The sequence below is a fragment of the Coturnix japonica genome, chromosome 18, assembly GCF_054131305.1.
Source record: "Coturnix japonica strain WE chromosome 18, WE-NBRP24, whole genome shotgun sequence".
NCBI lineage: Eukaryota > Metazoa > Chordata > Aves > Galliformes > Phasianidae > Coturnix > Coturnix japonica.
The window spans coordinates 12,496,295-12,520,816 of NC_140680.1; the positions used below are offsets into that span (position 1 = coordinate 12,496,295).

Genomic DNA, 24,522 nt, shown 5'->3' on the forward strand with positions numbered 1-24,522 from the left:
GTCACTTGCTGTTATTTCAGGGGCAACTTTCCAACATCATCTAAACCAGTTGAAGCTGATGTTTTCTCCACTGTATGAATGAAGGTGTAATTTTGAGGGTTTCAAGATGTTCCCTCTGTGTTCTAGTGCTCATCTTCTGGAGCCATACACATTAGGCTGTTCGTTCAGTTTTGGCATGGAAAAGTGTTATTTGTGTTGGTTCTTTCCAAAAACCAATCTGTTTTGTAGCATCTTTCCCCCATAGTTCTGATAGGCATCCTTCAGAACCATACATGGTGGGCACATAACTTTGTTTGCACAGAAACATGATTTAGGTGATCCCTTCCTTTCCTGACTTTATGCACATGGGAAGGAATGGGACAGTGTATCACACATCGGTTGCATTCTGTGCATCATTTTCAGTAGAAGCTTGCAGATAAACCCGTGGACTTTTTTTCTTTGCTGTGTTCAAACATAGTAGAAATGTTTGGATTAGATCTGCACAATGCTTGTGCCAAGACCAGGTGTGCACCAGGGCAGCATTCAACTCATCGGCTGCAGCAAAGGAACAGGGACAGGGATATGAAAAGGATGAGGAAGGTAGTGGAGCAATAATGAGGGGTTGTGCTGCTCAGTCCTCGTGGGTGAATGCTCAACAAGCTGCTGAGAGCTGCCAGTGATGTCCAACTCCTGCAAGTGACAGAGGTGCACGGTGTGAGGCAGCATGGCAGCACTGCATAGCAGTTGTAAACCAGGAATTAAAATGGCAGTTGCAGTGAAAAATCATGTTATTACTGGGGTAAAAATGTATTATCAAGTGTCACCTTCCTTTTTCTCCCTTTTATGTAGTAAAATCGGTGATGTTTGTGTTTCTCAGATAGACCTCAGTGCCATATTCAGCTTGCACAGAGCTATGAACAGTAATTGAAATAGAAAGACCGAGAGGAGGTGCGTTTAGGCCTCCTGCAGAAAAAAACCCATGCGGAAGCACTTGTGTGTGAGCGCATCACAGAAAGAAATCTGGGTAGTGCTGACAGAGGTCAGCTGTGCAGGGCGCTGAGTAGCGAGCACCTGAAGCCACGTGTTGGAGCACATGCTTAATTTTAAGAGCAGCCAGACCCACAGGTGCAGCCATTCCTGTGCTTAAAATGAAATGTGCTCAAAATGAAATGTGCTCAGAGGCTCTGCTGAATCAGGAGCAGAGTGCTCAGCTTCTGCAGGCTTGGACGCTTTGATGCGACAATGAGAGGCATTTTCAGTGGGACATCTGTTTTCAACCCCGTAGCACAATCTAGAAACATTATCCAACACTATCATAACTTTCTTTATTAATTGAAAGCGATGGAGATGTACCAGCTGTAGCCCAAGCCAGCAGAGACTTGGGTGGCTAAGCAACAGAAAAGGCACCATATTGAGTGAGCCAAAATTCAGTCTCCAAGTCATTTATTTTAACCAGTGACAATACGTTTAGACTCTAGTGTTTCGATTTGATTGATGGTTTAATATCATATATAATTTTTTTTAATGAAGGGAACCCGTTTAAATATGTTAACATTTGCACTAGTAGTCTCCCATGTACATAACCGCATTTAATCATTACTCTGATTGTTTTTGTGGTTGCGTAATTTGTACCAGCAAAATAACTATGTCAGAACCACCTTATCTTAATGAAAAATACGATTCCTGCTCTCACACACACTTCTTCCTGCAGACGTGTAACAGCAGCAAAGGGCTCAGTCTCCGGAATATTGCTAAGCACACCGCCTTCACCGCGTGAGCGCTGTCAGCAAAGAAATCAAACAATATTAATGAGCTCGGAGTCTTTTCTGATACTGCTTTGTTTAAAGCCCTGTTGTGATTCGCTGTCATGTGAATTGAGTAATTTGATTTCAAGACTTTTAATGTTAAAATGCATCATCATTACTGATGTATCTGAAGATTTCACGCTCTTAATAATGGTGCTAAATCAAATTGGGAATCTCCTCTTAATCACCCAAGCTGTGCTGCAGTTTACACAAACAATTTTGGGGACGGAGAGAAGTTTGGGGCCGCGGAGTAACAAGTATTGTACAGAATGCATGCGTGGAAACAAAAAGCCTCAATTGGGCTCATAGCACAAAGTGCTAGAAGGTGTCAGTGTTGGATGTGCACCCTCAGGCTAGGCAGCTGGTGTATGTATGCTTTTGTTTATCAGTTACTGGTTTATGTAGCCTTTAGGCCAGCACATGAAACAATCGTTCCTACAGGGTCAGCTGCTGGTCAGAAGCAAAGTAAGAAAAGACTTTGCGCTGCGACACGGCAGCCATCATTTCAGTGCAGCTGGCACCTGCTACTGGTGCACAGCGGGAGGGTTAAGGGTCAAAGAGGCAGTTGTTCTAAACTCAGTGATGGCTTAAAGGGACTTGTAGATTAATCTGCTTTATTAACTTCTGTATATTAGATAACTATTGCAGTGAATGACAGTCCGTCTTTCTGAATAAGTCCCTTCACCTCTTTCTCTTTTAAATTGGCTTTTGAGTAATGAATATTAAATAGAATACATTTCAGGGTAATTAAATGGAAGCATTAGGGTGATGTTGTTTTACAATCATATCTATAAGTTTCTTGTGTATTTATCTTGCGTTATTGCTGCTGGTTGCTTTTTGTTAGCGGAACAAAAAGCATAAATGTTTCAATTAAAGAAGAGGGACGGGCTGTAGCTCTCAATAAGCTCCTGCCTCCTGCGCTGCATAAATATTTTCAAAAAGCAAATAAGTTTAAGTATAAAAAATGTTTTATTCCTTGTTTGCCGGGCGCAATGTAATACTTTACATTACTTGGGAATGTTCGATTTCTGCTGGCCACGGTGGTTTGATATAAAACACTAAGAGGTGCTGGTTAGGGGAAGGGCAAAAAATATTGCCGCTCCATAGAATCTAACTAGCGATATGAATAGCACCAATAATTTTGTAAAGTTCACATTATAATTCAAAATCCAGTTAGAAGTGATGCTTGCAGTCTGGAAAGAAAGCAATATCTTTACAAAATGGATAGGGAAAGGTAACAATCCATTCCATGAGCTGCTACTGGCAGATTTGCTATGTGAGTAATGAAACTCACTCTGGGTGAACAAACGCCCTCCCCTTCCTCCATTTAAAAGAATCAAATGTAAAGTTCTAGAATAGCCATGGATTACAAAGATGTTTAATTGCTGCTGGGCAAAAGAGTGGTCCAGTGCTTGGCAAGCTCTTGCTCCAACTTGTTCACCTGGGGCAGATGACCTTGGCAGATTCATGATTTTGGGGTTCTGGGATGGTACCTCAAAATCCATGCTTTCCTCAGGCTAATAAATTGCTGTTGTCTGGTTTCTTGTGATCCTGAGGAATATTTGTGCTGTCAGGATCTTTTGAGATCGTGAACTCTAGAAACTTTGGTTGTGGGGTGTATTTTTTTCCTCACTTTTCCTTGTTTGTTTGTTTGTTTTCCACTGAAAACTGAGATTCTCTTGCATTTGTGTATCTCCAAGAACAAAAAAAAAACAACAACAACAACAATAAAAATCACAACAGATGGATGAAATTTGGGAGCACCATTCATTTAGCTCAGCTGAGCCAAACTGTGGTTTAGTTGAAGGCTGTGTAACTTTCCCTTGCTTTGCTGAGCAAGCTGGGACCATGGGCAGCCATCAAAGGGCTCCTGCAGCACATGATGCCTGACCTCTGTGTGTCACCACGGCTCTGAATTTGTGATCCATTTCCCTTTAAAAAATAACAAAAAAAAAAGAATTAAAAATGAAGTGTGTGCAGCCATCCTTTAAAATCGTTTTAGTGTGACAAGTCAAGTAATCTTCCATTGATACTTAAAAGTCCATCTGCAGAAATTCAGGGAGAATGTTGAGGGAGACGCAATATCTATTGAAATGTTGAGTGTCAAACTGCCAGGGTAATGTATTTAGTATGAAATATAATATTCAGTGCATTTTGTTTTGATGACTGCATGAAATAGCCTTGTGCTCTTATCCTTTGTTGTTGTTGTGAAAGATGGTATTCACTAAGAAGTGTCGGTGACTATTCAAGACACAGTAGCAATGTGCTTATTACCATCTTTATCATCCGTCTTTTATGTTTATTCGCGATGGCTTTGGTTACAGTTCAGTTCACCGGGATAACAAAAGCATTTTTAATTGTTCCGCAGTAGAAATTAGAATCAGTTTGTGAATGATTTGAAAACAGAAGAGGCTTGAAGTGCGTTGGGCAATCGGTAATTAATACTTTGATTAGCCTTTTTAAGTTTCACGCAATTAAGCTGCTGAAATCAAGTCAGTTGCATTGCTTTATGGAAGATCCTTAAGCAGTGGTTAGAGCCACAGTGCTGGGCTTCTGAAAGCCAGATTTCCTGCAAGGAGTGGTTTGAAAGCTCACCCTCCTCCCTGTCCCTGCTGACTGTGTCCATATCAGTGCTAAGCTGAGGTAAGTATGGATAAAATAATTACCCAGGTTCTGCTTTTCTCCCTGCTACTGCAAGTAGCAAGTGGCAAGCAGTGTCAGTACAAGAGGTGTGCAGGCAGTGGTGCTGTTGCGGGGCTGGGAGGGCTGCACAGATCCCTGCCACCCAACTGGCCATTTGGTAGACCCTCCTGTAACAGAGATTGCAGAAAAGCAATGATCCTGCAGGTATAGAACCCGGTTCCTATTCCAAAACCCTTCTGCAGCGCTGAAATCCTGAACTGCCTTCGTGCACCAGCTCCCAGCACTTGATGGAAGGTAAGGCAGGAGTGAACTGTGTGTGAGGAACTGCACACTGTAAGCCCTGCTGTTAGCTGAGAGGAAGACATGAGATGCAGATGTAGGGCTATTTACATTCCTGAAGAGAGACTGTTGCTAGTGGGTGTGGGTGAAGCTGCTGTTCCCTCCTCCCAAGAGGATGAAATACTCCGCAATAGATGTTAGTTGGGAGGTGCTGGTGGTGAACACCGACCTCTTCCTCTGCCACCTCTCAGGTAGGAGTGCTGGCTGAGCAAGAAGGTAGAAGCCCTTATCCTGCAGGCAGGGAGGAACGTTAGCAATCATCCGAGCTGACATGAGATGTTCTGCAAAGATCTGAACCCAGCTTCCTCTTCTTTATTGATAAGAGCAAAGAGGAGTGTATATTAATTTTTTATAAGGATTTTAAAGAGCTCAGCTGTCTCCTACACCAAACCAACCTGAAGTTTATGTTTCAAATGTGATAAGTTGTGCGTTCCCAAAGTCCTAATTAATCACGGTTCCATCATCCTTAAAAACAGCTGCAATGCTGTATGTTATGGCCGCTTATTTAGAAAGAGCCGCCTCTTAAATAGACAGCCCGGGTTAATTTAACATGACTGCCACAGTGTCTGTAACTGAAAATCTCAGGGTAATACCACCTAAAAATGCAGACGAAGAGTTGGTGTTACAGTCATAAGTTATTCCAGCCTGAGGTAGAATAATTTGCTGCCTATGAGGGAGCACAGATGGATAGGCAGAAAGAAGCTGTGCAGATACATGAGTTTGTAAACATCTGTCAGCTGCACCAGATATCCAAATACAAAACCTAGCACTTCAGGCTGCGTGTATGTGACATTCAGCAGAGGCTTTACATGAAATTCAGCACAGACGGAAACAAGTCGGCGTACTCTGGTAGGTAACAATTAATGAGCCGTGTCCCCTCCTCCCCGAAGAAAGAGGAGGTGTTTCATTCATCAGGAGTCTTCCATTTTGCCTCAGTTAACTGTTTTGCTCCCAGTATTTTATGAGCCAGCCCATGGGCTGGGCAGACCTGCTCTGTCCCACAAGCTTACCTCCTTGCTGAGGGTTTGCAGCAGTCAGCTGGCATCTCTTTTCCACCCTGATGGATGCCAGCTGCCCCAGGAACCCCCCTAGGATAGAGGAACCTGCTTCTGAGAGGCAAGAAAGGACCCAGCATCTTAGACCTTCACATAACAGCTCAAAGGCAAGTGCAGTACGAATAGAACACGTTCTGTTGTGTTAGAATATGTCCTCAAATTAGAGGGAAGAGCACAGCGCAGAGTGTTTCGCTCTGGCCAGCTTGTGTGCAGGATGCAGCTGCTGCCCGTGCTCCAGCTCTGCCCTCATTACATCCTTGCTCAGTACAAACAGCTGCTGGGATCCGTGCGGCTGCCTGAAAGGCACTCACTACTGACTCACTACTGGTGGGAAGTGCTGGAAGCAAGCCTTAGTTTTGAAAAGTCTGCTTTGCCCTATTGGTCTGTGTTATTGTGCCAGTTTTATTTTAACAGTGAAGAAATAGAAAGCTATTTTCAGTGGCTCTGGTATAGCAAATTTATTGGGCGCATTGCAGGCGCTTGTCATTAGCCTTAAGCTATCATCCTAAACCTATCTTTCTGAGTATGTGCTTATGTTTCTTTTTCAGATACAAAGTCAGGTTTGACATAAGTTAGTACTATCTTATTGTGTGATTATTTCTTCTGGCTCATGATCTGGACCTACTTCAAATGAGCACTCCCACACTTAGAGCCCTTTGGCCAGTTCTACAGACATATCCAGGGAAATGACAAGTTCTACTCTCTGTAACAGTTCCCTTATTCACATCTTTGCCATCCCTTCTGAACAGCGGTTTAAAAACAAGAGACCCTCCCTGCACAATATAACATATAACTGGTAGGAATACCCTGTGAAAGATACAGACACTTGAATCCTATTTCAGTCCCTGGGCTGCAGATACATACTGGTTGTTGGCATGAGGTACATCACCCAGATGCCCTGCCTTCTATTTTCCATTGTTTTTTATTTGACTGTTTAAACCTCGGTGTCCGACCCAGCTGAGATACCAGATTGGATCCCTTACAGTCTTATTCTAAGACTTTCCTGCAGCTTCTTAAGCTTCTGTTGCTGAGTCATGAGATTATAGTTAGTAATGTGTGCTTAAATACATATACATGCACATATACATAGATATAGGGATTACATGCCCTTAAACCCTTATGTTTTTCAAATTCCAATTGATTTGCTATTTCTGACAAGTGAGAAGTATTTTTCAGTTGAGGAGTGATTGACTTGTTCTCACTTTCAAAATAAATACGAGGCTGTGGTTTTATCATTATATTTGGAAGTGTTATTTTTTGAGCAGAGACTCAAAGTAGAAAACGTGAGTGTGAAAGTCAGGCTTTCTAGTAAAATAAATATTTTAAAACAACAGATTAAAATTTAAGGTATTTAATAATCTTGGAGCATTTAAATCTTCTGAATATTATTAGTTAAATGATGATCCATTTATTGATATGGAAAGAATTGATGATGAAAGAACTAAGAACTATAAAGGACATTTAAATTAGTAATCACAGCTCCTAAATTAAGAGCAGATTGCCTGAAGCTAAAGCTGTAAAATCTACAAAGTTTTGTAAGCTAAACAATGAAACTGGAATCTTTTTCGGGTCTGATTGGAACGTGATCTCACCAGCCATGGGCCTGCTCATAACCTGTGTGTTTTTAGGGCGTTCTGGGTCTTTGTGAAGGTCTACTTAATGCTGTTTGTGGTCTTAATGTAACGTTCTTGAAGTAAAAAATGTGATTACGTGCATTAGAATAAAGTATTTATCCCAATGTGTGGGAGAGAGAAGTGACAGGACCCACTCTGATGCTAGTTCTGCTCTACTGATACATGGAGCAGCAGCAGAACCTTCTTAATGGAAAGACAGCTTCTTTCCCAGCTTCTTTAGAAAAATGAAATCAGAGTGAGGGGTGTCTTGAGCAACATTTTCCTCCACTGCTACAGAGAGAAAGCAGCTCTGAAGGCAAAGAGGCTCTGAAGAATTAATTTATTGGAAGAACAGTTCTTTACTGTTGGCTCTTCTGTCAATAGTTTCTTTCGTACAGAACAAATGTGTCAGGAGAAACATTATTGAACCAGATAAAGCGATGCCTTACATTTAAGATAAGAGAACGGAGACAAGAGTGCCAGTTTGAACTATATAGAAAATGGATTATCTGCTTCCGCAACCCCTTCCTTGTTAATGCTTCTGTCCCCACCTCAGGCCTTTCTTTCTGCCTGCATCAGCACAGTGCTGAGCCTGCTGCACCTCACCTGGCTCCAGCCAGCAGCAAGCAGGGCTGCCTACATCCCACTGCTCAAATGGTTGGGCACCATTGCATTGCCATAACATTGCCTTCATCATTTCTCCACTTGTTGCATCAGACACCCTGTTTCTCATGAGCTAGCAGGAACGGAGCCTCTGTGAGGATACTGAGGATATCATTTGTCAACATGGAAGGGAGCTGTTCTGTACGGGGTGAAGAGTTAGGGAAATTAAGTGGCAGCATGGTACTTCTGCCTGAGAAAGAGTTGAAGTTTGGTGCACTGCCAATAAGTGAGATGTGTGCTGAGGCAAAGCTTCATTATGAAGTAGCATGAGCCTCATCTAGACCAGTTCTGTTGCCTTGCAGATGAGGCTGTGGAGCTGCGTCACTTAGACATAAGTTCTGTGCAGCTGGGGTGACCTCCTAGTGCTTGTTCATGGGCACAATCTCTTTTGGTGTGTGTCAGCAGTGCTGTAAAACAAAGAAGGATCTGGAACGCTAACAGCTTGCTGTAGGCTCATGTAGAAATAGCACAGGAAACCTTGCTACACAGTAAAACGAAGCAGCAGCAGCAGTAGTTGTGATGGAAAGACATAGAAAACAGGAGAAGGACGTTTGAGGCTGTTATCATGGATTTTGTTGCCCTTCATCTTGATGGAGGCAGACAGTGGATGTGAGCACAGTGAGGGGTAGGTGCTGCCTTACAGCAATGGTGACAGTAGCAGTGGGTCATCTATGCTGGTGCAGATTGCTACAGGTGCAGCTTTTATTCATTGCTGTTGAAAATACACAGGTACCAGTGGTGATTATGTTGAAAAACGATGTTTTGTAGCTGAGAATTTGCTCTATCAAATAGTGTTATTATGCGCTATGCATCTGTTGAAGTTTGCAGTGAAATAAATAGGACACGTTAGTTTTGGAGCAACCTACATGTAAAGGGATGTAATTATTGTTCACATTTGGAAAGTACCTGTGCAGAGCTATTTGGATTGCTTGCAGTAGTTGCAAAGCAGTGTGGAGGTGGTTTTGTCCTACGAGTAACAGAAGATATTGTGCCTGATGTATAAACTGTGGAGTCTGGATTAAAATTGGCCTTTTGTTCGTCAGACCTTATGTTCCTAACTTGAAAGCTCAAATAATTTGTGGATATCTCTGTTGCAGGTGATTTGTAGTGCTAGGATTCATCTTTTTCATTTAGTGAAACATGCTGTTTGACTTAGCCTTGGTCAGTTATTACAGGCGAGTTTGTAGTGTGGCAGCTCTCTGGAGACCCTGCTCATAGCTACTCATTGGCCTAGAAGAAAGGATTTAATGATTTTCTACTCCTTCTATGTTTGGTTTTAGGGTGTAGATATTTTATAAATGTGAGTCAAACTATTTACTGGTGACATTTTTACAAATTTTCATGCTGTTTAATCTTTGAGTAATGGTTTTAGGTTCGTGTATGCTGTGGCCTTTGGCAATTGGGACTACGGTATCTCCAGGATATCTGTGCGGATTTTGTCTTTAAATGGATTCTATAGCAATTTTGTGATTTATTCTTACAAAAGTTGTGCTGGTCCCTAAAATCAGTCCCACCTTCCCTTGCTACACACACCAGCAGTGTAGATGCACAGCAAGACCAGTAGATGCTGCCAGGGGAGAATACCCGGTGTGGTGGTGGCCCAAAGGCCCAAAGCCAGCCAACAATCAAAGTTATCTATTTTCTGCTCGAGTGCCAGAAGAACTTAGCTATATGGATTGATAGGTCTCAGTGATTTATAAAGATGATCAAGTGGCTTTATGCCTGCTGTAGATCTCTGTAAGTTAAGTAACAGAAGTAAAATGTCCAAAATCACAGGCTTGGATTTGTAACTGCCTTGTAATCGATGTAGATTTATAGATGCTTTGCTGTGATCAGGATTACCTTCATCAGAATTGAGGTTTCCTTCTAATGCCTTTCAGGAAGGAGGAGGTGGGTGTGAGAAAACCAGGATCTTGAATATCACCTTGGGATTAATCTGAAACAAATACAAGTTTCTGGCCACACAGATATTACTGTCCTGGAAGTGAATCTGTACCTTAAATAAAAACAACGCTATGTTTCTATTCCTGTTTGCTTTGACTTCTATCATTACAACTTTGGAGCTAAGCTTTAATAGTCAATTTCTTCATTTCTTCACCTGGTAGTTCTGGTTACAGAAATATTTGTTTGGAAGAAGGACTTTTGGGGTACCGCGTCCATCCAGGAAATCTCAGCATGACTAGTAAAGGCTTTGTTAATTTTTCCTGATCACCAAACTGCTGGAATTTTTTTCAGACGATGCCAGTCCTAATGAACACCATCACTTTTGAAGACTGCGGGAGCCTATGGTATGTGTCGAGACCACTGCTTGGACTTACACTTCTCAATGGGAGGGGTGAGTATTTAAGAGATTCTACCAGGCGCACTCTTGACGTGCCCAAGCAGTTGGGATATTTCTTTCCCACAGAACAAAGCTACATGTGGCCTTCTCAGATCCCCTCCCTCATTCCTTGGAATGTAACTCACTTAGCTGAGCTCTAACAGTAAAGTTCAGCTCATGAACCAGGTAATGTTTTACACATTAGTTCACAAAGACTGAGTGGCTTCATTTTGACAAGAAAATCTTCTCCAACTTTACCCCAACTTTGACACCCAACCTTAGATCATGCAAATATAGCAAACCTGGTTTTATTATTATTATTATTATTATTATTATTATTATTATTATTATTATTATTATTATTATTATTATTACTACCAGATTTTAAATCTTTGCTTTTCCAGAATGAGGTAGAATTTATAGGCAAGCTCATCTGGCTTTTAGATACAGCATTGAAACAAGAACACTGTGGAAATCACATCAGAAAAATTGCTTCCTAGAAAAATAGTTAACCAATTCCTTTTTCTGAAAGGTTTCACAGGAACGAGCAGCTTTGAGGGATATTATCTGAGCTCTTACACTTAAGTACCGGCATTGATTGCAATTTGGATTGTGTTCATCTGTGGCAAATTGTATAAACCAGGAAATACTCTGCAATTTGCCCTTTCAATAAAATCTGAAACTATGAATTTGGATATACCCATCATGTTTCCCTTGTGACTTAATAGAGACAATATTGTCAGAAATGGAAACCATCTGAGTAAATGAATGGGAATTGATCTAAATGTGTGCATTTTTTTGTATAGCGAGGCATTGTTTCTGAAGATACTGACCTGCTGTATTTGCCACAGCTCAGAGCTGGCTCTAACTTTATTCCGAATTGCTTTATATCTTGGGCAGTCACAAGCCTCAGTGTATTACTGCTTTGGAGAATGAATTGTCTATACAGTAAGAGGGTGCTGGAAAAAAATAAGACACTAAGATTAGCAGCAACTGCATACATTAAAATTCAAACTGAAATCCCAGCTATGGAAGGAAACTAATAGAAGAAGAAAATATATCAAGAAGAGAAGCGCTGTCTCATCATTCACCTGTGCTGAAGGATCCAATTTTAGCCATATCCAATAGCACTGTCATTCATCTTCTTGGTGTGTTATTGTGATTTAAATCCAGGCTCTATAAGAGAGAGCAGTTCTTTTAAAATGATTGAGAGGGAATAAGGGCAAATTCAGTGTTTAGGAAAACTTTATGACATCACAATATTATACTTTACAGATGGAAGCAATATTTCCTACTTTGGAAGGAAAACTAATCATTTTCTATCTGCTCTGAGTCACTGCATCATTATAAAAGTGGGAAATAAGTAGTTTTGTGCATTCCCAATCTTGTTCGAGACGACATTTTTGTTTATATAATGCTTCTGATTTATAGCATTTAAGTATTAGCCTGACTACATATTAATTATGTGTTTTTTGATGTTAGCTGCTTCAGTATGAGAAGAAATTAAATATTTCACTTGAAGATAAAACCGTGGAGCTGTAAATCACGAGAAATAAATTCAACTGGCAGAATATTCTTTTTTACTGAAATTAGACTAGTTCTAATGATTATGTGTTTTGCTTAGCAGACACGGATATGTACAAGCGCCGTTACTGATCAACAAGCCTTCCATTTCTTTTGGAAGGATGGAAAACAGGAAATAGAATTTACAATATTTGCATTGCCTGTTTTGCATGGAGCATATTATTTTGTGTTCAGAAAGAAGTAGGTAATGTACTTAGATATGGCTGTAAGAGTCATCTTTCCTCGGCTCGTTTCAGTACACCGCTAGCTTATTTATTGAAAGCAGATTGCTTTCTTTCAGGTGGGGTCTCTGTCTGTACAGCTCCTGTGGTAGCAAGCACACATTAACCATGTTTTACTTCTATTGTTTGTTCTCATCTGCTTTTGTTTTAATGATACTTTCTTTGCCGATAATTCATCTCAAAGGGAAGGCAGCAGGTTTACTTGGGGACTCAGAAAAGCTGGGATTCATACTTGCTTGTCCTAATAGGCTGAGTTATGCCAAAATGGGAGTTGTATTCAGAGTCCACCCTAAAACAATGCTAAATCTTTTGAGACAGCATCAGCTTGCTATCAAATGAGATGGTTTCTAGTGACATCCTTCCTCTCCCCCAAGTGGGGCAGCGAGTTTAATTTAAATGCTGATGGCAGCCAGGATGCCATCCTGGCATGTCCTTTTTGCTGTTCTTCAACCAAAGAAAATCACAAGCATGTGTGTGAATGGGCAGAAGTGATGTAATTGCAGAGAAGCCCCAGAAACCCCTGAGCTCAGTGCAGCTCTGTAGTGCTGGAGCAGCAGTGCCATGGGAGAGGCTCTCAGCTGACTTTATTTCTCTGACTTCTTTTCTCTTTGTTGCTGTGGAAATCGATGATTATTTTTTAATCCTTACATAGTTTTGCATCGATTTTGGTCTTCGTTATTTTGTTTCATTTTCCCGTTTTCCCATATTTCAATGTTTCCAGCATTAAAACAAGTCCATTATGGCCTGACAAGTGGTGATAGGCAGAGATAGGGGGATTTGGAAGTGAACCCAGAGAAGCACAGATCACATCCTTGGCAACAGCTCTCATAGACTTTGTGTAACTTGTAATGGATTGGGAGAAAACTGGGGGAAAAGACAGAAAGGCATCAGAAAGGACAGGAGTGCTTGTTAAAGGAAGAAAAACCAAGCTGATGGCGGTGAGTTGTAGGACATGGGCTGACTTTGCAGCTGTGAGTGCCAGGGGGAGTCATTTGACTCAAAAGTCCTTCTGGATTACGTAAATAAATAAAACCACATGGAAAGAAAAGAGACGTGAACAAATGTGGAACCGAGCAAAACTCATTCTTAGAACCTGATAGTTTCTTAGTTCTGTATCTATTTATTTTTATTGAAGGCAAGAAGTCCTCAAGATAACACAGTTTTCGGAGAAAAGCAGGGTTTGATGTGCAGGTTCTCTGAGCTGCCTTATTCCAAGAAGGTGGACTTAAAGGGCAGAAGGGGACTGCTGGACATGTTGGTGTGGGCTGAGGGAGGGGGGGTGGTAGGAGGCTGAGCCCCCTGAAGCAGCCATGAGGGATGTGGCTCTTCTCTCCCTGCTCAGGGAGCAGACAGGGGCTTCTATCCTGAGGGCTGCTGGCAAAGATTAGATTTGGCAAGCATTGGATTTAAATATATGTAGATTTAAGGCGTATTTTCATTTCTGAGCTCTGTGGAGTGTTCTCAGATGGGCGGTGGTGTGGAAGCTCTCGGGGAGCTATTGTGGAATTGCAGCAGGGAGAGATGGGTGCAGGTGTGAGGGGGACAGGGATAATTCGGTCAGACAAGCAGCTCGTCTGTCTGGGTAGCATCCGCCTGTCTAACTTAGGAAGACTTCTAAGCCATCACTTCCCAGTAAGCAGCATGAGTTAATACGATGGCTGTTCTGTTTTCAGCCCTTGATTCGTAATCCTTGTCTGATTTATTCTGCGGGACAGGAGGCTTCTTTTACCTGCGATTGTTTAAATTTGAGCAGAAATCAATTTCCATTAGTAAGGAAATAAACACAAAAGTAAAAAAAATTATGAATACAATAAAGAATGAACTCATAATTGCATCCTGTGCTTCCACACAGCGAGTCCCCGTTTACCACACTGCTGTTACACATACCCATCTACTGCGGTGCTGTGGAGGTGGGCAGGAAGGATTATTTCCCTGTCCCTGCAAGGAGACGTGGCCTGAGCTCACATCAGTTCCACAAGCACCTGTCTGTGCAGCCCCGTGCAAGAAGGAGCCCCAAGGAGCCATTCTTTGGCAAAATTTATTAGCTTTGCTGTAGTGAACCAGAAAAGTCTGACAGTCAAAGCAGAGAGCACTGAGGCTACAAACCAAAGATGACCCAAAGACCTTAAATGCAGCATGCTTATAGATTTTCCTGGCATCCTATCAGTGGCAGTGGGGCAGCCTGGAGTTGGTCACCATTTGGGTGCATCCCAGAGAGCCCTTTGCTGGAAGTTGGGGAGGTTTCTGAATCACACGAGAGGGAAAGGCTCCTCATTGCATTCAGTTCCAGCAGACTTGTTATGTGATTCACACCACTGGTGGGCTGAGTTTGTAATGCTGTCCAAATACACTTCTGAGTTCACTGCTATACTGTAAAACTCTTTTTCAAGGGCACATAGTGATTTATTTATTTATTTATTTATTTATTCCCATTTTCCTCTGTTCTTCTCTCCTTACCAACCATTGGGTTTTCTTCTGCCCAGGTTCTCCCAGGACATGTTGATATTCCAAAGGCAGCCATGGCCAAGGCACTGTGCAGCGAAGGGTCGGCTAATGTGGGCAGCCTGGATATGAAGAACTGACAAGGACTAGGGAAAGCAGAGCTGACTAATGGGACTGTTCGGAAAGCTTTGGAGCCCTGTTATATTGTTAGATTTTTACCCTTGCAGAAACTATTTGTTGAGATAACTTCTAAAATAAATATGCTTTTCTTCTTTACCTGTATTAGTTAATGAGTCTCTGTTCTGCTTATGTTGGTAAATGATAACTCTTACCAATGGAAAACCCTGAGCTCATTATAACTGAGGTTGTACTTGTTTGGAAATGATTTTAAAATGAGTTTGTGATGTCTTTTTGAAGTAATCAAATGACTGTTTTCCTACAAAATGTTATACATTTCTTTTCAATGCAGGAGGTTTATGACAGTGTACACAAGGAGGTGGAAGACTACAGGTGAGCACTTTAGGCTCTTAAGTATGGCCAGGAAATTAAGAATGTTGCATATAATATAAGAGACCTGAAGGAACTGCCATTATGGAAACACTGATGGGATCTGAATTTCACCAGCACAAGTTTTCCAGGTCCTTGGAAATGGGGAGGGGGGGAAACCAGGACAGAAAGAAGTTGCTGAATGCTGTGATGCTGTTTAAAGAGGATTAAATGCATTTACTCCTACCAAAAAAGCAAGCAGTTACAAAGACATATCGCTCGTACTTACGTGGCTTGTGGCACGATGAAGATGAACACATGCATCTAAACCAGCAAACTCAGCACATTTGTCTTCACCTCTCAGAGGTGGTGAAGAGCTCCATGTGTACCAACCAGAAACCCTCCCTGGGTCTGCAGCTCACACACATACACAGCACCACCGCTCTGTGTGCAACAGTTAAGAAGGGCCTGAAGTGGGCACAGGGTGCCGGTGACACAGACTGGTTTCTTTGTACTTTAAGAAGGCAAAAAATAAAACAAAATAATGGAAAGGATGGATGATCAGGAAAGAGGCTGCACTCGGCCCCGAGTGGTTTCCTCTCAAGAAAGCAATGCGAGTCTGTCTGGTTCTACTGACAGCTTGGGACTGCAGAATGGCTCTGATTCTTCCCCAGATTCATTTTCTATGGTCACATTGAGCGGCACCGACAGCTGCATTGCAGGTGAGTGCCCACCCTTCTGAGGAGCAGAGCAGCCCTGGCACAGGGAAAGCAAAGCCCTGCACTGTCCTGCTGGCACGGGAAGCTCCGAAGAACCTCAGCCACCATTGATGCGCACTTTGTAAAGCAGCTCCTTAGACTTGTTAATGTTTTATTGTAGTCGGAGTTTATGATGGCAGCGAACCTTTCAAACTGCAGAGGGGTAACGCGCTTCCTTGCCCTATTAAAAAATAATGTTGGTGTAGATGTTATGTACCATGGTTTAGGCGGCTGTCAAAATGCTGCTTTGACAACGTTCTGTTTGAGGTTTACAGAAAGCGTAATAAAATATGTAAGTTACATTTCTACAAACAAAAGCCATAACATAAGTTATTTATGAGCGTGAGATCCAACCCGTATCACGATAAATAAACCTTAATGGATACCTGCAGCATCCACCCTAATGTGATTTGCCCAACAAAGTCATATTTAGTATAAAAATCAGGCAGCAAACGTAGGTTGGTGAGGCAAATAAGAAAAGGAGGGGCTGGCACAGACCGACTGCACCTCGGCAGCCCTGAGCCCACACCGTGCACAGCAGAGCAGATGTCCGTGCCCGGCAGCGCTGCCGGGACATCCCTGCCGGCTCCAGCTCAGCCTGATGTTATCAGAGATGGCAGAGAAGCTCCGGGCCCCATCTGCCCATCACCCTCTGAGCTCCCTCCGTTCATCTCCTTTCTTTCCCTCCTGCCACCCTCCCCGTCCCAGTGGGGCTTTGTTGGGCCAAGACGTGGGTTTGGAACTAAAAGTTTTGGCTTTTCTTATAGAAGTGGTAAGGTGCCCGAATGTGAGTTGAAGCCACCAGGGCACGCTTCATGTCTGGGGCTGCACATCGCCTGCAGCTGCTGCCCAGGGGGGAAGTGGGGAGGGGGCGTTTCGGATTCTCCCTCTCCCTCAGGGTGCGATGCCCAGAGCTACCCTTCTCCCCACCACCACCACAACCCCCTTCGGGCTGCTCTGTGCCGCTCTACGGGCATCTGAAAGAACAGGCGATGCCTTTTAGGGCAGCTCGGCCCTCTCAGAGCCCTGCAGGCCGGCCGGATGAGTTCGGGGCTGCTGGGACAGGAGCAGAACCGGTCTTCGGGATGAGGCAGTGCCTCCAGCGCCCTGAAAGGAGCAGGATTTCTTTGTGGCAGCGGGACAGCCAGCTTAGCAGCGGGTGGGAGATGCACTCCAATGAGGTGCCGGTACCGTGGCAGCTGCGGAACCGTGCGAGGATACTGCGGGGCAGCGTGAGCCGTGCAGGGCGGGCTTCGAGAGCACGGGGAGAGCTGGAGGGAGCAGCAGCAGCTCCGTGCCGGCCCTGCTTGTGCTCCACGGTGATACCGACGTCCCCGTGGCTTGAGAGCCCCGCAGCGCTTTCTCTCGGTGTCATTCCCAGAGATCGCTCCCTCTCACTTTAGAAACCAGCTGCTTTACAAACAATTAGCGGTAAGCATGAAATAAGACAGGTGTCACGGCTCGCTCGGCCCACGCCACGTTAAGACAACAAACTTTCCGCCGAGGATCGCTCAGGACGGACATCCTGCCGTACCCCGGGTACCCGCGCAGCCCCGTCCGACGGCCCCGGGGGAGCGGGCAGGTGCCGGCATCCTCCTGCTGCGGAGTTTCACACCGCTGCCGTTGTGCGGGAGTGCGGGAGGAGGGAGAAGGTGCTGGAGAGCAACGCACCGGAGCCGTACAGCCCGGGACAGCGCCGCGACGTCGGGGCGAGAGTGAAAATAGCGACTGCGCGGAGTTTGCGCGGGGTTTGCGCGGCACCGTCTCGCCCTGTGAGGAGGTGGGAGGAGGCAGCGGGAGAGCCGCATTTAAGGATACCATACGTCCCGGGTTATTAATTATAAAACGTAATTAAAGTAAAAACTGCGGAACGTCAACATATTAAATTTAAAAGCTAATATTAAAATAGAGTTAATATTTAATCAAGTCGCCGAGCGGTACAACGGCGTGCGCCGACGCTCCGTATTTAACTGTGTAAAACCGGGAGAGTTTTCCCAAAGAAAAATGTATTGTTTAGCTGATTATCAAAGACTCCGTGATATATTATCCATTTCACAAAAATAATATAGATATCTTTTTAAATATAGTAATAAAAACATACTAGCGCCTTTTAAATATACTATTACTTACCACCCCTTTTCATATTGTACTATCACAGACACTTTGGAATTGGTTTAAAAGCACATCATTCATTATTCAGAGCTCATCTTTGCATATTATTCCAGCTCAAGTCTGCCAGGCTCCCTGTGAAATCGTTCACAAAATTGATAACAGCAGACACACACGCAATAAAAAGATAGCCTTGGGCGGCCCGAGTTCCCATTATGCAGATCGAGCCGCAATTTTCTCTAACAAAGCCCCGAGCCGGGGCCGGGCGCCGCTTTATTTATTTATTTACCGCCCGTTCGAAGGGTTTTTTCTTTCTCTTTTTTTAATCCCCCCCCTCCTCCCCTTTTTTTTTCCTCCCGCCCCGCGCTCGGGGGCGGCCGGGAGGCAACGAACCGCCTGGGGATGCGCCGGTCCCGTCCCCGCACTCGGCCGCACGGAGCCCCGACGGCGGTGGCGGTGCAGCCTCTCTCCGACCCTCGTTGCCCCGTCGGGGTCCTCCCTCTGTCCGCACCGCCCCGCTCAGCGTCGGGGCTCCGTGTCCACCCGGCCGTCGGGATTACGGAGCTCTGCGGTAATTGAATCCCGAGCTTTAAAAACTAATAAAGTGCCTCCGTGTCACCGCTCCCGGAATATCGGGCTCGCCCTACCAGGTGCTGATCAAATACCATTACATTCTATTAAAAGGAAAATTCTATTCCCTGTTTTCATTTCCCTTTATAAGAGGGGAAAACTAAGTAAATGCATCCGACGCCTTATTTAATTTTTAACGCCTGTAGTCCCATTTGGACGTCGGGGAGCGGCGACAAACTCACTTAGCGACGGGAGCCCCCGGGCCGAGCGCCACCGTCGGGGCAGCCTCGGGGCTGCCGTCGGGGGGCTGAGCACCGACGAGAGCCGGGAGGGGACGGCTCAAACCCCGCCGCCCCGACGTGAGGCCGTTCAGCCGCTCCGGGCTTCACTCCGCTCCGCCGCCCCGACGGCGCCCCCCGCCCCGCCCCGCTTTGTTCACGCGCCCCCGGTGATGTCACCGCGGCTCATCGCGGAGCCCCCCGCGGTCGGTCGCGGGGCCGGTTCCGTGCTGCGGGAACCAATGGGAGCTTAGAGGCCGGGCGGCGGCGGCCAATGGCGGCGGCGGGGGCGCACGCGGATCGGGGCGAGCGGCGGCCCCGAGGAGATGACGGGCGGCTGCCGGGGCGGTGCGCGATCCGCAAAGTTTCCGCGCGGCGCACGGCGGGGCCGGCCGGGCCGCGGGGCGCGCGGCGGCGGCGCCTTTATAGCGGGCGCGGGGCTGCGCGCGGTGCGGGAGCATGGAGCCGGCGGCGGGCGCGCAGGGCCCGCACCAACACGAACCCATCAGCTTCGGCATCGACCAGATCCTCAGCGGCCCCGAGCAGGACGGCGCTCCCCCCCCGCCGCCTCCTCCGCCGCCGCCGCCTCCGCCGCCGCCGCCCCCACGGGGCCCCGACGGCGCGGCCTTCCTGGGCGGCCCCCGCGGTGGCGCGCCCTACCCCGCTCTGCCGGGTCCCTTCCCGGCCATCGCAGCGCCCTTCGAGGAATCGGGGCCGTACGGCGTCAACCTGAGTCTGGCTCCCGGCGGGGTGATCCGCGTCCCCGCTCACCGGCCCATCCCCGGAGCCGTGCCGCCGCCGGTTCCCAGCGCCATCCCCGCCGTGCCCGGCCTGGGCGGCCTCAGCTTCCCCTGGATGGAGAGCAGCCGCCGCTTCGTCAAGGAGCGTTTTACTGGTGGGTAGGAGCGGGGCGGGCGGGCGGGGGGCTCCGTCGGGCTGGGAGCGGCCGCGTTGACCGTGAGTTTCCCATCGCGTGCAGCCGCGGCCGCTCTGACGCCGTTCACGGTGACGAGGCGCATCGGACACCCGTACCAGAACCGAACCCCGCCGAAGCGCAAGAAGCCGCGCACGTCCTTCTCCAGAGTGCAGATCTGCGAGCTGGAAAAGCGCTTCCACCGGCAGAAATATCTCGCGTCGGCAGAGAGAGCGGCCCTGGCCAAGTCCCTGAAGATGACGGACGCGCAGGTGAAGACGTGGTTCCAGAACCGACGCACGAAGTGGAGGTGAGTGCGGAGCGGAGCGGATCGGGCGGCTGTGCGGGAATGGGGGTAACGCGAAGGGAGACGGGGGGAGGCGGTGGCAAGAGCTGTAGGTGAGTGAGAAAAGTGGGGGAATCGTTGGGGAAAACGAGCGATGGCTGCGTTATATTGAGGGAATCGATAGGGAGTGAGGGGAACCGATGGGAAACGGGAACGAGTCGGTGTGAAAACAGGTGGTGGTGAGAAAAATAGGGGAATGATTCGGGAATTGGGGAAGTCGATGGGGAAATTGGTAAATTAGTGGAGGGGTTAGTGTGGAAAACGAGGAGTGCGATGGAAAAATGGAGTGTATTACTGGGGAAATGGAGAGAGCTATTGGGAAATGACGGGAGTGATCGGGGAAACTGGAGGCATTATTAGGGGGAAAAAAGTGAAGGAGCGGCTGTGAAAAATCAACAGCTGGAAAATAGGGGGAAATAGTGGGAAGTTGGGAGGATTGTTGGGAAAACTGAGGGAGGCGGTGTGAAAATTGGGTGAAGTGTTAGGAGAAATTGGCGAACTATTGGGGAAATAAGGGAAGTAGTGGGAAAATCGGAGGAATGGATGTGGGAACGGGTTAAGCTTTGGGAAAATTGGTTGGATTATTGGGGGTGAGTGGTTGAATTATTGGAGTTGAAGTATTGGGGAAAATTGGTTGATTTATTGAGGAAAAATTGGTTGAACTATCGGGGAAAATTGGTTGATTTATCGGGGAAAATTGGTTGAACTACTGGGGAGAACCGGAGAGGATTATTAGGAAGACCGGAGGGAGTTACCCGGAAAACGAGGGATTCATCGGAAAGGGGAGAAATAACCTCAGAACGAGGGAGCTTCCCCAGCCGAGCCGCTCAGCGCCGGGCCGCCCTCACTCTGCCGGCGGAGCGGCGCAGCGCGGAGTCCCATTCCGTCCCGTCCCGTTCCATCCCATCCCATCCCGTCCCGTCCCGCCGGGTGCTCTGAGCTCTGAGCTGTGCCCCGTGCCCGCAGGCGGCAGACGGCGGAGGAACGGGAGGCCGAACGGCAGCAGGCGAGCCGGCTGATGCTGCAACTGCAGCACGACGCCTTCCAGAAGTCGCTCAACGAGTCGATCCAGCCCGACCCGCTGTGCCTGCACAACTCGTCTCTGTTCGCGCTGCAGAACCTGCAGCCTTGGGAGGAGGAGAGCGCAAAGATCCCGCCGGTCACCTCTCTCGTCTGAGCGAGGCCACGGCACCAAGCGGATGCTCGGAGCCCCGCGGTTCCCCCCGCAGTAAGGGGCAGAGCCGAGCCGGCGGCACGGGGCCGGGGTACCGTTCGGAGGGCGAGGCGTTCCTTTTTGTAAGAAGTGTTAATAATTTAATTTATTTATGCATCGAGATTTTGGGCACTATTAATACGGAATTATATAAAACCCTCCATTATTTATATCGAAATCCGGACGTAGGTATTTTTGCGTCGGCTTTGGAACCGAAAGGCCATTTTCATTTTCATTTTTATTATTATTATTATTATGATTTTTTTTTTCCCGTTCCGAGGATGGCCTCAACAAGAGGTCCCCGAGCGGAGGGGCCGAGCGCAGCCGGGACAGCCCCGCTCCGCACCTCCTCGCATCTGCTGTAGAGAAAGCGCCTTACGGTTCAGCGTAACGAAGACTGGGGGTTGGCACGGCCCGTGTATAATACTTTGTAATTGTCGACACGTGTAAATAAACGGTTTCTTTACAGACACGTCTCCGCGCCGGGCCGCGCAAAGCCGCGGTGAGATCCGTGGGGCTGCGCTGGGGCTTCGCCGTTTGGTTTTCGTTGCTCTTTTTTTCTTTTCTTTTGTATTCTTTTTTAAGATATATGTATCTATTTTTTTTTTCCTTAGCGAACGAAAGTCCCACCCGGCGCTGCGGGTGCGGGGAAGGGCCCCAAACGGCGTCGGCAGCGCGGAGCGGGCCGTGCGGGGAGTGGTACATGGGTCGCCGTTGGGGGATGGTGGTAGAGTTCATCCCGCTTCGTCGTGCGGGTCACGGCTGAAACCGAACCCGGCGGTGCCGCTCGGAACACGGAACCGAGCGGCCGCGATGGAAAACCCGAGAGAGGGGAAGCGCCCGGCGGGGACGGGGCGATAAAACCGACGCCGATAAGACGTCGGCCGGGAGGAGGGTCTGCGGAACATCGCTTTGGCTGCCCCTCCGCCGGGGGGTCCGAGGGCAGGGAGGGAACAGAGCCGGGGCTCCGGTACCCGTGTGCTCGGTGTTACGTCTCCGCTGCCAGCGCCGTTTGAAGGCAGCGCTGCTCCCGGCTGTCCGAGCGGCCGTACGCTTACGTGCTCCCTATTTTTCCCAAATAAATAGGGCTGGAGCTGAGCGCTCTGATCGCGGTACCCCCGCACACCGCAGCGCGCAGCAGAGCAGTCGGCGCGGAGCCCCGCAGCGCTCAAGGCCCCGCAGCCAGCAGCACCGGGATGACGGGCTCGGCCCCACACTGTGACGGTGGTGGGGGCTCCGTTCGGACCCGCAGCCTCGCCAAAGGCCTCGCGGAGCACCAGCCTCCAGCCCGGCCGAGCAGCCGCAGCGCTGTGTGCCGGGAAATGGGGCCGGGGGAGTTTATTTGTCGTCCCCTGATCGTTTGGGGACGAGACGTGAGCTGCTGCGGGATGCAGCTCTGTGCAGGAAATCCGCACCTGTGCTTCGGGCATCAGCAGGGAACGCCAGCGGAGATGGACGCGCTGCATTGCTCTCTCTGTGGGTGGCAGCAGCCAGCCCTGCCAGCCCGAGTCTGCCGTGGCTGTGCTGCCCAACAGTCCGTCCTGCGCCTCTTGGAAGGGCCATCCCTCGGCAGAGCAGAGCTGTGCAGGATAACAGCGATGCTCCCAGAGGGCATCCACTGTTCCCAAGGAACACTGGGCTCAGAGGACACTTTGGGGTGCGCTGGAGGTGCTGATCCTACAGGGGCTCAATCCACACCCTGTGCCCGGGTGTGTGTGGCCGTGGGACAGTGGGGGCTGGGGGAGGTGCTCTGTGTCCCTCCAAGCTGGGTTGGGTACATCCGTGTTTGAAACAGCTACAAAAGTGATGGTTCTCAGCGGCTGGAGGGTTTTTCCTGAGCAGTCTGAACTGTTACATGTCTGCATGTGCACCTTGGAAGCACAATGTGTTTGTGTCCCTTTCTTTTCAGAAGCATTAAACACAGGGAAACCCGTGTTCCAAGCTGTGGCTGGATAGGGATGGAGAACTGGATGGTGCTGAGCTGTCAGCAGGACGTGGCTCCATGCAGATGGCTTAAACTTTGCTGAGAGGTGCGTGTGGGTGATTTTCTGTACGGTGCCCAGAGGTACAGTGCAGGACTCGATCCATGCAGACATTCCTAGAGCCTCCCAAGCCCATTTCCAGCCCCTCGTAACACCCATGTGCACAGCACTGGCCTTCTCCATATAAAAATGGCTGCAGAATTTGCATCTCTCAGCATCTTTTTGTGCCCGAGGTATTTGATGTTATGGAGTAATGCACGGTGATCAGATAGATCCGTATAGGCAATCTTCTTCCTAAATGAGCCTTAAAATCAATGGGTTGTTTGCTCTTCTCTCTATTCTGCAATGAGAGCACAGCCCTGGCAAACACACAAACTGCACAGCATTCAGAGCCCGGCTTTACAAAAGTGTTTCACTTAGCTGGGCCATAATTTAACTTATCTATAGCTAACATAAATCAGACTGAGATTTACACATCCCTGTGCACACCAGTTCTCCCTGCAGTGTGTTTCTGCCCTGCAGCCATCACCACCACCATGAGAAGCAGCTGTGGGGACATGGCTCACCCCAGTGAGATCCTGGGCTGCTCCTCTTCAGCTGGTGGAGCACATCCTGGTGTGGGGCTGAGCCCAGATTTCTCTTCTGTTCTGTCATCTTTGTGCCTGGGACTCAACAGCAGCCAGGCAGAAGAGCTGCTCTGCCTCCAGCACTGCAAGGCTTCTGCAGGCTTTTGCAAATGGAAGGTCACGAACCCTTGCCAGGCTCCTTAGATGACTTAAGCCCGGTGCCACAAGTGTTCCAGAATGCCCAAAGGATCCCATTAATTTGGCATCCAGTATGTGCTGCATTATACATAGAGACTTCCATTGGCACATGCCACATCCAATCCATTAGTTGTGCACAAATGCACTTAAGTTTTTTATTGCTCCTAGTTTTGTGTCATCAGCAAAGAAAGGTAAAGTTGATCTTCATCTAAATCACTGACGTGGATTATTGCAATTGATTACAACGAAGGAAGAGCTTTTCAAGTTTCAAAGTTATGTTGTCTTTTATTTCCCCAAGTAGTAATCCTCGCTGTTTAAGTTATTGCACGAGAACGGTGTCTGTAAGGGCTGTCCATATTGCATTCCTTGTTCAGAACATTTGTGTTTGTAGCTCCATGCAGCTCGCTGCCTCCACTCCTTCTTGTTGCAGCAATGCACT

At 47.4% G+C, this 24,522-nt stretch overlaps 1 protein-coding gene and 1 long non-coding RNA gene across 14 annotated transcripts in view; both read left to right on the forward strand.

Annotated features, from left to right (window-relative positions):
• Nucleotides 1–14,940, forward strand: part of LOC107320482 (uncharacterized) — a 102,691-nt gene extending 87,751 nt beyond the window's left edge. For all 13 annotated transcript variants that reach the window (XR_014935457.1, XR_014935460.1, XR_014935466.1 and 10 more), the window contains 2 exons: nt 10,333–10,432; nt 14,706–14,940. This is a non-coding gene — a long non-coding RNA (uncharacterized LOC107320482). The remainder of the gene's footprint in view (nt 1–10,332; nt 10,433–14,705) is intronic.
• A 4,268-nt stretch (nt 14,941–19,208) lies between these two features.
• TLX3 (T cell leukemia homeobox 3) lies at nt 19,209–21,808 on the forward strand. Its single transcript, XM_015875996.3, has 3 exons — nt 19,209–19,760; nt 19,845–20,088; nt 21,091–21,808. Exons 1-3 carry the CDS (start codon nt 19,325–19,327, stop codon nt 21,299–21,301), a joined length of 891 nt encoding a protein of 296 aa, XP_015731482.2. The 5' UTR covers nt 19,209–19,324; the 3' UTR covers nt 21,302–21,808.
• The last annotated feature ends 2,714 nt before the right edge of the window (nt 21,809–24,522 follow it).